The sequence below is a fragment of the Phymastichus coffea genome, unplaced genomic scaffold (assembly GCF_024137745.1).
Source record: "Phymastichus coffea isolate CEN01 unplaced genomic scaffold, Cenicafe_Pcof_1.1 PCOF00043, whole genome shotgun sequence".
Classification (NCBI taxonomy): domain Eukaryota; kingdom Metazoa; phylum Arthropoda; class Insecta; order Hymenoptera; family Eulophidae; genus Phymastichus; species Phymastichus coffea.
The window spans coordinates 1585505-1600336 of NW_026706854.1; the positions used below are offsets into that span (position 1 = coordinate 1585505).

Genomic DNA, 14832 nt, shown 5'->3' on the forward strand with positions numbered 1-14832 from the left:
CGAAAGAGCACGCCCGCACCAACGAATCAACGATTATACGATACGCCGGCTGGTGGAACTTCTTCGGGGAATGTAATTCAAAGCGATGCCAATCTCTGCGGTGCGCTTGCTATACATTCAAACCACTTCCTCTTTTCGATAACGTTCTGTCTGCACTTTTTCTTTGGAATTTACCCGTTAAATATATTCTTTGTCTTGTTCTTTGTTGATATATAAGAGGTTACGAAACAATCACGCTTCGTTTATTTGACTGTGGTTTATTTTCAACACTTACCAATGTTTACGCGTATTGTACATATTTGACTGCAACTTGGATGAAAAATTTAAAAAGCGTCACGACGCTATTTATTGGTTATGGTTACGAAAAAAAATTCGCCGTGAGGGGAAAAGGCCAATCGCTGCGATCTTTCGTGTAAAATTTGTTTGAAGCGCGCAATTTGAAATTTGCAGCTATAGTTTGCTAGCAGTCTTTCGAATTTCAACTTTAAATAATAATTTATAAATTTTTGTATTAAGCAAAATATTTTCAATTTTTTTAATATATGAGTCAATGTATATTTCATTAACTCTTATAGCACTAATTTTAGTGTACTAAACGCCTGCGATTTGTTTAGATAGAATGAATAACAATGCCCTCGATAATTCCCGCAAGGTTGAACTAGCTTTTGTCCTTCAGTGTAATGTATGTATGTAAATACATCAATACCTCTGACTACAAATCTTTCATAAACATATACATTTGTCAAATAATTTAAAAATAAATGTATTAAAACCCCATCCATATAAATTTTTTAAAGTTTGATTTATTTATTAACGTGACAATAATGTGTTAATGACAAACATGTATCATTCTTTAGCTTCATAACGCAGAGTACATGCAGATATTGACACCTAAAAGTCTAAATAAATAAATAAATAATGCAAGCTTCAGTTACAATGGTATTCTATCCTTATATATATACATGCATAGCAAGAATATAGAGTCCTTGTATACTATAGTAAGTACATACACACATACATACATACACACATACATACATACACACGTATGTGTGTGTGTATACAGCAAGTACAGACGGTCAGTTGTGTTTTATAATGTGTCTCGCTTTCTTGCGATCGCTAGAATTGTTAAAGACGTACGGGTAGTGAGCTACTGTCGTCACTTGTCACTCTCGTCATTTACAGCGCACAAGAAGGAGACAAAAAATAAGTGAGAAAGAAAGACGCAACGCCTCTATTCTACAGATCGCGGGGTGGGGTAAACGCTCTTCTGGAACTTCTTGACCAGCCGCAGCTAGCGAAGTAATAGAGTAGTAGTGGATACGCACTCGACGCGTAAACATCGAAAGCTGTTTTCAATAAATACGCGTGTGTCTAATCAGAGTCAGAGAGAGAGAGAAAGAGATCTCTGGACTTTGCACATATTTTCTGACTCATCAGCCAACCGCACTACTGACTACTTGTCATCGTTTAGAACAGCCAGCATTTCGTCACGTTTTCATTTGCAGAGAAATTTGTCAGGTATTACACATCTTTCTCTCTGTCTCTCTTATTCTCTCATTCTCTCATTCTCTCTCTCTTTCTCCCTCACTAGTCTGCTTGCGTGTAATGTATTCCAGAAAACTTTCGCTTTTGCCTATATATACGCGACTCGGCCACTCGCTTTTTGGGGGCATATGCATATTATGTATACGTACGCACGGAATGGGTTCTGTCTCACGATATCAAGTTTTTATTTTTATTTTTTTACATTCATCTTGAAAGATATTTCATTTTCCTCGCGAAATTTCAGACTGGTTTGCGTGTGCTCTTTCTTGCGCTTACACACGTGTTTTTTTTACTTCTTTCCTGCGTTCGTGTATATGACGATGGAAAAAAAAACGAGTTTTTACAGCTGGATGCTGACACTCGTTTAACTTTTCAGGGACTTTTTTGGGAAAGCTAAGTGGTGTGTGGACTACATGTTTTGTCGAAGGCGAACGTACGACTGTTGAGTGTAAATTGAGAAAGAAATTTATTCGTTAAGTGGCCTATAGTTCGCACTTAGGGTCTGCACTCTTCCATGCAGGTATATATCACGTACTTATTCAAGAATCGCGAGTGTATCTGTATGAATGTGTGTACGTGTGGACAAATAAAGATGCTTCAGCAACAATAAAAGTCCTTGAATCGTTGAAACTGCCAGTGAAAGGACAAAAAGCGTGCTAAGTTGATGAAAATTATACTTCGTGTCAATTATCAAGACTCACGAAAGTTAACCTTGTTTTATATGTTAGAATAGTTCAATTTCTTTATAAAATAGTGCATTATGACTTTTCAACAGACATTGATTTAAAATTTCGTTTTAATTATTTTGAGCAAATTACCATATTTTGAAAACTTAATAGTATATTTTCTGTATTTTCTAGCATACTGATCAATAAAACCTTTCATTTACCTACTAATCAAATGTCAGTAAATTACAAAGTAAAATATTTTTCTAGTACATTATATTTATAAAAAAGTTATTTAATACAAGTTTTCTTATGTACTGTTAGGTTTACACAAATTTCATTACAGCCTTGAAAGACTAACATTGTATTTATATAGATATTCTATAGTATATACGACATCACCTGTAGATTACTTTCATAGTATTAATTGATGTTAATCTAATTGGTGGTGTAAACAACAGTGAAAACAAAAGTCCCTAGCTTATTTTTGATATCCTGCATAAGTCTGTCTTGCTGAATAAACTTGTGATATGAACTTAGGAAAGTGTTAATCTTTTTTGCAGATTTTGTAAATAAGTGACTGTGTAATTGCATACTTATCTCTGAGAGACAAGTATGACAGTTTGGTGAAATAATTAGGAAAGAATGCTTAAAGACGTTGAAGCTGGATCAGGAGGATGCAGCGGTATAACTTCCAGACCAAGGAGGTTGATTCCACGATTCTCATTAAGAAGGTTGCTATATACAAGTCCCTTAATCGGTCGACGTATCTCCAGACCATCTACTTCAAGCAACAAAAGTGGAAAAGGTAATTTTATTATTTATAATAGTTTAAAGTTAATTAAAAAAGTTTCATTGCTAATAGACATGATGAATTAAAACTTATGTTATATATAATTTTCATAGGCAGGGACACTATAACCAAATCCCCTGATACAGAAAGAGGTCAAGCCAAGACTAGCTCTAGCCATACACAGTATCACAATGTAGATTTACAAAGAGCTTCCAGTAAAGGATCAGTTTTATCAACTGCAGGAAAAGTAATATATGTTTAAAATTATTTTAGAAACTGTTCGATATGATTAGTGTATTAAACTGATAAATAAAATTAATGTTTTTAGAGTACTGAAAATGGAACAATGGAGTGTCCTTTATGTTTAGCTGAACTTCCAGTAGAATTATTTCCTATAATACAGTCATGCCATCATCGTAGTTGTTATGATTGTTTCCAACAGTACCTCAGAGTGGAAATATCTGAATCTAGAGTTAACATAGCTTGCCCTGAGTGTTCAGAACCTCTTCATCCAAATGGTAAATAACAAATTATTATTTTGAATATTTCATTTAAGCTAATAATAATTCTAATGTTTTCTTACCCTATTTTTCCAGACATACAGATGATTTTAAATGATCATATTCAACTTGAAAAATATGAAGATTTTATGGTAAGACGAGTTCTCGCAGTTGAACCAGATGCAAGATGGTGTCCAGCACCGGATTGCAGCTTTGCTGTGATTGCATCGGGCTGTGCTTCGTGTCCAAAATTGCGATGTGAGAGGCCTGGTTGCGATTCTTATTTCTGCTATCACTGCAAGGCGAGGTGGCATCCTAATCAAACTTGCGATGCTGCACGAGCTCAACGTTCACAATATTATGAACGAAGCTCATCTCTCAGTTTCAGTCAAAGCGACTCTCAACACAGTTAGTAATTTCCTATGACAAAAATTTGTTAATTTTTTGCACAAAATAATTTTTTAACGGGGCCACTAAATGTCTAAGATTACATAAATTATAAAACAAGATGGTATGATGCTTTATACTTGTTTAGGAGATGACATCAAACCTTGCCCCAGATGTCAAGTTCTTATTTTTAAAATGGATGATGGTAGCTGTAATCATATGACATGTACTATGTGTGCTGTGGAATTCTGTTGGCTATGCATGAAAGAAATCAGCGATCTTCATTATCTAAGGTATCATAGTTTTTCAGATAAATTGAAAATAATAGTTATTACTTTTTTTAAATTTGCATTGAACTAACGTGAAAAAATTATCATAACTGATATTTCCGCTTAATCTGTATTTTTGTCACGAAGTATGAGTCACGAAATATGACTCATAGCTTAGCAAACTCACTGCAATACGTAAAAGTTATAACACACTCGAAAAGTATTCCCTTATCGCAAGCACGAAGTATTTGTATAATGTAATAACATCCATTGGCATAAAATAACGTCCAACTCCTGTTCTTTCTTTTCGACAGTCCGTCCGGATGCACATTTTGGGGTAAAAAGCCATGGTCTCGCAAAAAGAAAATTCTTTGGCAACTCGGTACACTCGTCGGTGCTCCAGTCGGCATTGGCCTTGTTGCTGGCATTGCCGTGCCTGCTATGATCATAGGTAACAAGATAGATCCCAATTGTTATGTATTCGTTTTACAGCTTGAATTCTTTACACATCTTTACATGCGCAACGTTGTGGCTGTTTTTAGGCATTCCCGTTTGGGTTGGACAGAAGTTGTACACAAGATATCAAAAGGCCAACAAGCACAAAAGGAATGCATTCGTAGCTGGTGGAGTTACCGCGTCGGTAAGTGGAGAAAAACATAACTTTGCATATTTTATTCGGTTTATTCGGAATGTTCGACATTTGAATGTGCAATTTTTTAATAGATATTTTTGTATTTTAAACAGCGTGATGATAATTTTAATTTTAAGCATTTAGCTTTTTATAAAACTATTTTCCATAGAATCAACGTTGGTATTTAATACTTCATAAATTAACAAGTCAAGAATTAATAGTTAATGAATAGATTGTTAAATTTTTTAGCTGTAGTGATATCTAAACATCTCGTGTTAGATAATAAAATGCTTGACTAATAATTATCGCGAAAGTAGGTTTTTTATAACTCTTGCGTCGACGTTATATTTTCTCTACATTACTCATTTTTTTCGCATTCGTCATCGCTAAATCGTTGACGTGTAAAGATAATAACGGTTCATCGCACGAATGCCCATCCGCGGATCGTGTTTCTTTTAATGAGCGCATACGCTCACGTTTTATTCATTTTTCATTCGTTGAGGATTTTTCCGGTAACGTATCAAGCAATGCGCCACATGAAAAAAAAAGATGTTTTATTCCACAAGCATCTATTTTTTAATAAAGACTGAATTACATTGCTCGAAAACGAAGAGCGGATTAAACGATAAGTAAACGAGTTTCATAATAGACCTATAGGTAAAAAGTGTAATTTTACTTTCAGTGTTTTATTCCATATGGCATAAAAATTACAGATAAAATTAATAAAAATTAACATTTATCTGACCTCGTGAAGTTCATCAGCATACAAATACATTTGATAATTGATAGCGCAGAAACAATGTCGTAAAATTGATGATAATATACATTTGTTTCATCAATGATTAGCACTGAGTACAAGTTTTAATTCACTTACCGCAAGGAACATTTTCGATTAGCAGACAGTCACATGATCATGCAAAAAAAGAATCAAAATTGGTATATAAGCATTAAAACGAGTAAAACTCTACATCTTTATCGCTTATCAATTTCAATAGTTTCACAATATCCTTTAATCATCGTGATTAAACAATGCATGATTTCTGAAGACGCGACGCTATAGTTAATTATCACCTCTGTTAGTATATTTGACTTGGACGAACGCACGCGTAAGCGATCGAGCAAAGCGAACAGAAAAGGAAAAAAAATAGAAGTCAAAAAAGAAGAAAAAATTCCACCTGTCCATTTTTGCTTCTCGCAAATATACAGACACTGTCTAAAATTTTAACTCAAGCACGTCAAGCATTTATCTAAAAGAATTTCTCGCTTTTTAATATGACAACTTTATATCCGACGAGACAGTTTCGTCACACTTGAACTCTGTATAATGTAAACACGTGCCTGATTAGAAATCTGCATTAAGCGAATATGTGACATAGAAAACAGTCGATGTTTGCAAAGTACGCACGCATATTACATAGATAAGAGTCACTCGTCACTTGGATAATATTAGATGGTTTTTTTATGTTGTCTGTGAACGACGTTCGATTAAGTTTTTTTTTAACGTCATCTCGTTTACAAAGGTGTAAAAACAACGAAATGACGCGAGTTTCTTGATAAATTCACATTTTCGCGCACACTGAGATACAAATCTTATCGATCGCTATTAATCGTATGTTTCATTTTCTTTTATTTTCTTTTTTACAGTAAGCAGTACGCGATAAAATGAGCTCGTTATGTATTCGTGACGGCATTATTTATAATATCTATGTACGCTGCTGGCGGTAGTTATTAAGAAAAAAAAGAATCAATTGATCGACAAGGTGAAATATTATAATTCGATTCCAAGTCGGCGATTAGGTGATTTTCCAGGAAACAAGTTCTCATTCGCACGATTGTCGCTCTTTTCTCTCTCTCTCTCTCTCTCTCTTTCTCTCTCTCTCTCTCTCTCGCTCATCAGTGTTATCAATACAATGCTTGCTAAGTCGATGCATACGTTGTATATATATATATATATATTTTTTAATTTCTTATGCAAAATCAATTCGCGTTTTTCAATAGTGGGAAGTCGATCGGAGAAAGACGTCCTCGTATCACTTTATATTATTTTCAAGGAGTGTCTATGGATATATTTCTCTCTTTCTCTTACCTCTTATTACGTAAATTGGAAAAATTATTATAAAAAAAAAAGGATTACCGAAGGACGTGAATCGTCTTATTAGCAAATGCAACATAGCGTTTGCTTTCGAAGCAACATGCGAAAAAATGGTACAATTAGGAATTGACATTTGACCTTCCGCCATAGACGCTCTTTGACATTATTATTAGCTGTATTGCATAATTAAGTTTGAGATACCACAGACAGAATTATCCTCCCGATCCGCAGACTCTTTGAATGAGTGGTCATGTATTTACTAAGCAGGTCGACTGTAATCAATGCAAATGTCGGTTTATTCATGCGATTCACATGTGTCGTACTGGAAATGGCAGTTTTTCAAAATCCCGTTTGACGCTCTTGTAGTATCGAGAGGACGAAGGTTGCACGCGTTATAATATGCTACAGCGCGCGAGATTGAAAATTGTTCGGGCGGCAGTGACGCAAAAAAAAAAAAAAATAATGAAAATGTCTAACAGAGCCTGCGATAGCGACAGCTCGAAGGACGTATCTAAGTAGCATCGTGTCACCGCTCCGATACGGCCTTGCAGCTTTGAATATTATAATCTACACCCTTCTCTATTTTAGCTCGCTCGTGTAGCCTACACGGAAGAAAGTGTTTCATAAAAATTACAGTGCATCACGGTAAAGCTAAGACACTATGACTGCTTCACAAATTTGAAGTGATATCGTATAAAAATTATGAATTTTCTTATAATTTTTCTCAAATTCTGAATAAAATTTTGCAGAATCGTCATTGTAAAAATTCCCCTACTCTCCGAACTTGGCACTGCCGATTGATAAAACAGATCCGGTTTAAGGTATTGCAATGTTGAAGGTTATAAAAATGATAAAACCAAAATGTTGAACCAATCCTAAAGTTTTTTGATTCACACCCACCAAAGAAGAATTTTAAATTGTTAAATAGTTTTCCATTATTGGTTGTTCAATTAATTAATCAAAATTTTTACTTTGCCCTCAATTCAGGAACGTACAACAATAACAAATGTTTTCACTCGAGCATCCTGTGCAATTGATACTGCCGTAGCACCATTGTTTTGTCTATGTGAATTTTTGCACTTTATTATCAGTACTATAAATTACCGTGATGAAACAGTAAAATTTAACGTGTATAATGTAGAAATTCATGAAAATCGTCAGAAAAATTCTATAAATTCATTAGAAATATTATTCTTTGGAAAAATGACAGTGCGGAATTGTAATATTTCTCGGAGTGTTGAGCAGTGCTTATGCTTAGATTTATAATAATTGGACCGATTTCATCATAAAAATTGACAAATTGCTATAATGTCCCAGCTTTACCGTGACAGTTACGGTAATTTTTACGCGATATTTCTTCCAGTGTACACGTGTCGTATTTACCGTCGGTTTCGCCTAGAACGTGTACTCGTGTGCGCGCGCGATAGGCAAAAGAAAAAAAGGAACGGGAAATTATAGTATACTGTGCGTGAATACTGTGCTCGTAGCTGTATTGCTAGCGACTTTGGCCAATCAAGTTTCCTCGACGGTCTCCACGATGTCCTTGATGTCGAGCACACCGTCGTTGTGCAAATCCTCGAGCACATCGATGAGTCGCTGCTCGGTCATGGGATCACCCAAGGCCACGTCGACCGAACCGATGCACAGCAATAGGGCTAGCAGTTGACTGCGCCGATAGTCGCGATCGAGGTCCGATCTCGTGTACTGCAATTCGTTGGCGATGTCGAGTCCGAGGCTCGCGCAGCTCTTGTTTAACGTGTGCCAGTAGCCGTCGAGCAAATTGGCGGTGTGTCTCCGGCGCAGCTCGGTAGGCAGACTGCTGACGAGCAGGAGAGCGACGTCGTTGGTCGGCCGACTGTACGTGACCATTTGCCAGTCGATCACGGCGCACTCGGACAGCTTGCCGTCGTCCGCGTCGCGAAACAGCAGATTGTTGCACCAGAAGTCCGTGTGGGTGATCAAGGCCAGCGGCCCTTCGGGCGCCAGCAGATTGGCGATCACTTCCTTTGTGCGCGGGCGCAGTGCCAGCAGCGACTCGAGCACGGCCTCCAGGCCCGGGCGTCGCTCCAGGAAACGGGCCAGCTGCGGTAGTCCCCGTTCCACTGTTCGCGTACGTACATTCGAGACACTGTAGTGGCGGCAAGCTGCGCCGAGTGTTTCGACGCTCGAAGCGTCCATGAATACTCACCCAGCTGCTGATAGGAGTCAGTCGCCCTGGTCGTCTGGAACAAGAACGGGTATCTCTCGGACAGCGGCTTTCCTTCTTTGACCTTGAGCGTGAGCGAGAGAGCGTGCAGTCGCGCGACGGCGTCGAGGGCGGCCTCGGCTTGCTTCAGCGTGAGTCCGCGCGAGAATTCGGCGCCCTCGAAGCCGCGCGAGCCGAGATTTTCTAACACGAGAAACGACTCGGGCAGCTCGGGACTGTCCTCGCTGCCGCCGCCACCGGGACTGTAATGAGCGTGAATGCAGCGTGGTATCGGCAGGTCTATTGGCTCGGCGTTTGCCAGTCTGTTCTGCTTCTGGAACACCTCGAGATCCGGCACCACCTGTCGGATATGTTTATCGTGTATCGTCCTTCCTTCCGGTCGTCGACGTTCGATGGTTTTCTGCTTCTCTCTCTCTCTCTCTCTCTCTCTCTCTCTCTCTCTCTCTCTCTCTCTCTCTCTCTCTCTCTCTCTCTCTCTCTCTCTCTCTCTCTCTCTCTCTCTCTCTCTCTCTCTCTCTCTCTCTCTCTCTTTCTCTCTCTCACTCACCTGCGTGTAGAATCGAATCTCTCGGAGGTCGAACTGCGCCTCGGTAACGAAAAAACGGCTGTAAGGATCTTGAGGCAACCTCTTGACGATGAGACTGAGCTGCTTGCTGGCGGCATTGTCGTTTGGCAAACGGTACTCGAGGCTCACGGCCAGAATGTCACTGAGCACGCTCTCACCGGCGCTGCAGCCGGGACGCACCTGGAAGTCGATCACCTCGGGCTTGTTGCATTCCTTGTTGCCGAGGTGCTCCGCCAGCATACCCTCCAGCCACTCCCTCGTTATGTTCCAGTCGGCGCACGAACCTTCCGTATCCTCGCTGTCGGACATTCTCGCGACCAATCTCTTCTCTCTGCTTCTCTCGGCGCCTACTTCACTGTCAACTTGGCTTATCCTGCGCTCTACTCGTCCAAGACCTAATCAAAGATTTGCCAAATGAAACGATTGCCAGGCAGAAAGCTCTGCAAAGATTGTCAACGCGGGCTTCTCGGGGAAAGGACCTCGATCGAAGATCCAAAAGAGAGCGAAGAGCCGCAGCGACAACGATGACGAGCATATCGGAAGTCAATTAAGAATGAAAAGCACGCGACGGGCACGCGCGCCAATTGCGCTCTGCGCTAATCAAACAATTGCGCGAATGGAAACCGAGGGACAGCCCGCAGAAGAGCGCGGAAAAAAGTAAACGGAGCCAAGCGATACGGAGCGAAGGCTTACCTCGCGGCCGGCAACGCTATCGAAACGCTGAGCAGCGAGCAGCGGCGACACCAGTAGCGGCAGCAGCAGCAGCAGCAGCAGCATCGTCCTCGCGACGGTACACGAGGCGGCGGTCTGAGAGCGGTGACGGGCGTGGGACTACGGCCTGGCCTGCCTGCTCGCCTGCCTGCCTGGTCGCGCATGCCTCTGACGCTGCGCTCACTCCAATCAATATCCTCTCACTCTCGCCCTTTCTCTCGCTCCCTCTCTCGCTCCCTCTCTCGCTCTCGCCGATGCTACATCCTGCCGTCGACTCCTCGTCTTCCTGCATGCGCAAGCTCTTCGGGCGCTTTCGACCAAATGTCTTCTGCCTGTTCTTTTGTCATTCTCGTTTTTCTTTTTGGACAGGGCCAGCTGCACGAAGCTGCACTTCTTTCAGCGGGAAAGCGGATGCTAATGAGCAACGCCACTCGTACTAATGAAAAGGCTGCTGTTTTTAAGTTCGCCCTTTTCTCTTTTACCTTTGGTATCTCGGCATCGAATCGCAACTTCTGTCACTCGGATTGTCAATTATTTCGATACGACGTTTTGCATTCGAGCTCGGAGACTCGTTGGAATTGCAAAACTCCTTACATCGTTAAAGGAATACAGAGCGACGCTTTGTTTCCTTTTTTTTCGCGCTCGCGGTGAGGTTTCGTGGACAAGTGACGCGACCCCCTGCGCGTTGTTTCATTGATTATTACCGGTGTGTTCATCGCCGTCTGATTAATACAGAGACACACGAGTAATAAAAAGTAAACGGACGGCGCGCGAAAAAAATTGACAGCTTTAACGCCCGGCAACGGTGCACAAAAGCGACACGATCCATTGTCCCTTTTAGCGCGCGCGATTCTGCGAAACACTTCCGTTGCTCCGCATTAGCGTGGAAAAGTAAAATTGATTTGTCGCACGCTTGTTCGCAGATCCTGGTGTCGCCATTGATAGCTGGATTAGCGGTGGGCATCGGAGTGCCGATTCTGCTGTTCTACGTTTACGGCGTCGTGCCAGTGTCACTGTGTCGCAGCGGAGGTTGCGGAGTGTCGACTAGCGGCTCCGGTGTGCGTTTCGAGTTCGACGACGAGAATGAGCTGATGGGTGCTCTCGGCGTCAGGAACACCGGAGGTCTGTATGCATTTATTGTTTCCGTTCTGCGCGCAGCCAACGGTGCACATCGTTGCGCGCTCGGCCTTTGTGTTGTCCTCGCTTTTGCTTTCCCCGTTGTAATGGGATTTCGCGGCGGTTTGTTCTTCTCTTTACAAAAGTTTTCTTGTTGTTGTTTGAAAAGCACACTAAATTCGAGAACTATCTTGTTAACAACCTTGCGCGATCACTCGAAACATCGCGATTCATCGTAAGCATTTCGCTCTTTTTCCTTTTCATTACACGCAAATCCATCGCGGCGTAAATATATTTTTCATCGTTCCGTCGACAATTCAGACCAATTCAAATATAGAATTCGAGATCGCATTTAAAATTTTAGAACTTGAGTTCGCTGACTGTTACGGCATCATCGCGTTAACTGGAAATTGAAAATACTCAGAGCATCCAAGTTTCATATCCGGATGTTAAATGTTTTCTTCAATCATTGAAAATCGAACGCGTCATTGGTATTACAGATGCAGCTTCGATAGATGTGGCGAGCCACCGAGGTGGAAATCCGTCAATAGGAGAGGCCTCGTTGTCGCTCGGCAGTGGCAGTCAGCTTGAGAAGCTCGGACGAGAGAATGACCGCGAGAGCGCCAGTAATGTTGCCCTCGCTGGCACCAGCCTCGCAGGCAGCATCGCCTCCAGCGTTCTTCCTGGCGGTCAAAGGTAAATGCAATTTTGTTATATGCCAACTTTTTTATTGCGTTTGCGCGAATATTCTGCTCGCAGTTTTTCCACGATAGTCCAGCAGATTTCTACTTGTCGGAAAGACAAAAACATGAAAGTAGTGAAGATTAGAGCCGAAGGTTTAAAATTGAATCAGACAGTTAGAGATCGAGAAATATCGAATGCGCCAGACGGAAAATCAAGTTCCGAGTAAATAAAAAGCGCTGTATCTCAGCTTTCTCGATTGTTTATTTTTAAAAAGTCCATGATTCAATATAATGGAATTACCTCTTGATCAAATGAACGAAAACAAAATTGTAATAGGACTCCTGTCGACTGAACGACATTGATTTTCACTAGCAAACATTGACTGAGTTAAGAGACTGATTCTATTCTATAAATAAAGTTCGAGTAAGCAGCGATATGTATTACATCCTTCAACCTTCGACGCGCTGAGCTTTTATAGCGTTTTTACCGACCTTGAAAGCAAAAACTAAATTAAAAATTTTACAGATTGGAAGTCCAGGCAGACGTGACATCGGCGCAACGATTCAGTCTGTGTAGCGAGACAGCATCAGCGGCTACCAGCCTCTCGGAAAAATCCGTCAACGCATCAATCGCTCCAGACGACGGTTCAGCGTCGACCCGCACTCTGGCCGGTTCAGTTCTGAACATCAAGCTCGACTCTGCAGCGTGCGCGACCAACGAATCTTCCACCCAGGTGGATTTGTCCTCGGGTCAAGCAGCGTCTCTGAGTTCGCTTGAAGAGATGACACCAGGCAATCTGGCGAAACGTGCACGTCGTCGTCCAGTCGACAAGCAACAAACGAGCGACTCGAGTGCCGATGACGGTGGCAGTGAACGGGTTAGATTTGACCACCACGTGAGCTTCATCGAGGAAGCCAACACCACTGGCAGAGGTCATTCGAGGCGCAAGCGAGGACAACAGGAGAACAGCACCGAGGAGCCGCAGCAGAAACCCTTGAGGTTCCTTCAGCGTGTTTTCTCGAGATGATCGTATCTGGTGAGAAAATGTGTTTGAGCCGTGTGCGTTCGATGACGACTCATCGAATTGGATGACGGACGTTTATTATTATTTTTATTTATTTCGAGTTTTTTTTAAAACTTTTTAGAAAGAATGATGTTTATGGTTTTTAGTATGGATAGACTGATGATGAGTGAAGAGCGATTTGATCGCTCGCTTTTGAAAGATTTTATCTGCGTTTTTTATATCTACAAATTCTGTTGATATAATAAGAATACGCATTTTGTTTTATTTTGTATTTGAAGATTTTGATGTGTAATCTATCGTCGTATTGATGATTATTATGTTACACCAAGTTTCCGACATTTAAAAATATGGAAATCACTTTGTTATGCGAACAGCAAATGATAAATAAAATTATTTTATATATCTATTTTATTTTCGGATACAAATTTTAGTTTTTTTGCTTGTTTAATGCCATCAAAGATTTTCTCACCACTTTACAATATACCCCTTTGGATGTTCTCTCTCTCTCTCGCGTCCTCCCCCCCTCTCTCTCGCTCTCTCTCTCTCTCTCTCTCTCTCTCTTCTCTCTCTCTCTTTCTTTCTTTCTCTCTCTCTCTCTTTCTCTCTTTCTCTTTCTCTCTCTCTCTCTCTCTCTCTGGCTTTTAAAATATAAAACTGCAACGTTTAACATTACAGGTCTCCGAACGGTGACTCGAATTCGCCGGAATTATTCACAGAAGAGCCAGCGAAAGAACGTATGAACGTGACAGCATTGAAAAATATCTTTTTTCATAACTCTTCAACATGTTCAGATCGTGAAAAACGCTTACCAGTCATAGAAGAACCTACTTCAGTTACCTTACAGGCTAATTCTGCATACTTGAACACACATCAGATAGACGATACAAGTAACGAAATAAAGTCAGATGAAAATTAAAATTTGATGAAATTTTAAATGCTTATCGCTACTAAGACTGAGAAAGTTTTATTGAGCTTGCAATTTGGAGGAAATTAATAAACAAATAGTTAAATAGAAAAAAAAATAATATACCTGGAGGCTTTGGTACATGATTCAAGCTAAAATATGTACGATTTTCGTACATGTTAAATGTACATAGATGCACAGATGAATATATACATATACGTATATATACATCCATGCATTTATTTATTCACACAATTACTATATGTAATTATGAAATGGAAAAAATTATATGAAAGTGAGATGCGCATTTTATCATGATAACTTGTGTGATGTTATAGGGTCTGTGAACTCTAAAACTAACGAAAATCATTACGAATTATAGTCGTCAGTATAAAAATACCTATAGCATTAAAAAAGTTTTTTATTTAGTTTTTTTTTGTTTTTTTTTTCGTAAACTACGCTAAAATACCGAATCGATTGAGATATTTTCTTTGTTTTATAAAGGATCTTATTAGAAATTTTTTATATACCAAGTCGGAAAATCATAATAACTATCGTTGAAATTTATGTATTAAGAAAGTATTTTTACAATTAATTACTGAATCAGTTAAAAGATTTAGACTCAATTGACTTGAAATTTTGATAATAATTTTGAATTTCAAACAACGACATGTTACTTATCCATGTAACCGACTGCTTTGCCTGCGCGAAGGCTCTTTAAAATACCGAAATACATT

The 14832-nt window shown here is 40.1% G+C and overlaps 2 protein-coding genes across 3 annotated transcripts; one reads left to right on the forward strand and one right to left on the reverse strand.

Annotated features, from left to right (window-relative positions):
• The first annotated feature begins 1079 nt into the window (after positions 1-1079).
• On the forward strand, positions 1080-14115 carry LOC131664278 (E3 ubiquitin-protein ligase RNF19A-like). Of its 2 annotated transcripts, none has more exons than XM_058935245.1 (13): positions 1080-1521; positions 1925-2068; positions 2777-3021; positions 3120-3253; positions 3335-3524; positions 3603-3914; positions 4042-4186; positions 4477-4613; positions 4705-4802; positions 11291-11489; positions 11984-12179; positions 12693-13166; positions 13867-14115. In XM_058935245.1, exons 3-13 carry the CDS (start codon positions 2859-2861, stop codon positions 14105-14107), a joined length of 2289 nt encoding a protein of 762 aa, XP_058791228.1. In that variant the 5' UTR covers positions 1080-1521; positions 1925-2068; positions 2777-2858; the 3' UTR covers positions 14108-14115. The 2 variants fall into 2 exon arrangements, with proteins under 2 accessions (XP_058791228.1, XP_058791229.1); XM_058935246.1 differs by having other exon boundaries at positions 1084-1521; positions 12693-13203; positions 13867-14006.
• LOC131664281 (uncharacterized) lies at positions 4830-11284 on the reverse strand. The gene is made up of 4 exons (XM_058935253.1): positions 10350-11284; positions 9639-10051; positions 9074-9431; positions 4830-8987 (listed from the first exon to the last, which is right to left on the reverse strand). The coding sequence occupies exons 2-4, from the start codon at positions 9963-9965 to the stop codon at positions 8398-8400; spliced, it is 1275 nt and encodes a 424-aa protein (XP_058791236.1). The 5' UTR covers positions 9966-10051; positions 10350-11284; the 3' UTR covers positions 4830-8397.
• Positions 14116-14832: the final 717 nt, after the last annotated feature.

Coding starts and splice junctions, on each gene's coding strand:
- LOC131664278 (XM_058935245.1), top strand. CDS start 2,859: ATGCTTAAAGACGTTGAAGCTGGATCAGGAGGATGCAGCGGTATAACT. Junction 11,490..11,983: donor CGGCGTCAGGAACACCGGAG/GTCTGTATGCAT, acceptor TTGGTATTACAG/ATGCAGCTTCGATAGATGTG. Junction 13,167..13,866: donor CCGCAGCAGAAACCCTTGAG/GTTCCTTCAGCG, acceptor TTAACATTACAG/GTCTCCGAACGGTGACTCGA.
- LOC131664281 (XM_058935253.1), bottom strand. CDS start 9,965: ATGTCCGACAGCGAGGATACGGAAGGTTCGTGCGCCGACTGGAACATA. Junction 9,432..9,638: donor AGATTCGATTCTACACGCAG/GTGAGTGAGAGA, acceptor CATATCCGACAG/GTGGTGCCGGATCTCGAGGT. Junction 8,988..9,073: donor TGACTCCTATCAGCAGCTGG/GTGAGTATTCAT, acceptor GTACGCGAACAG/TGGAACGGGGACTACCGCAG.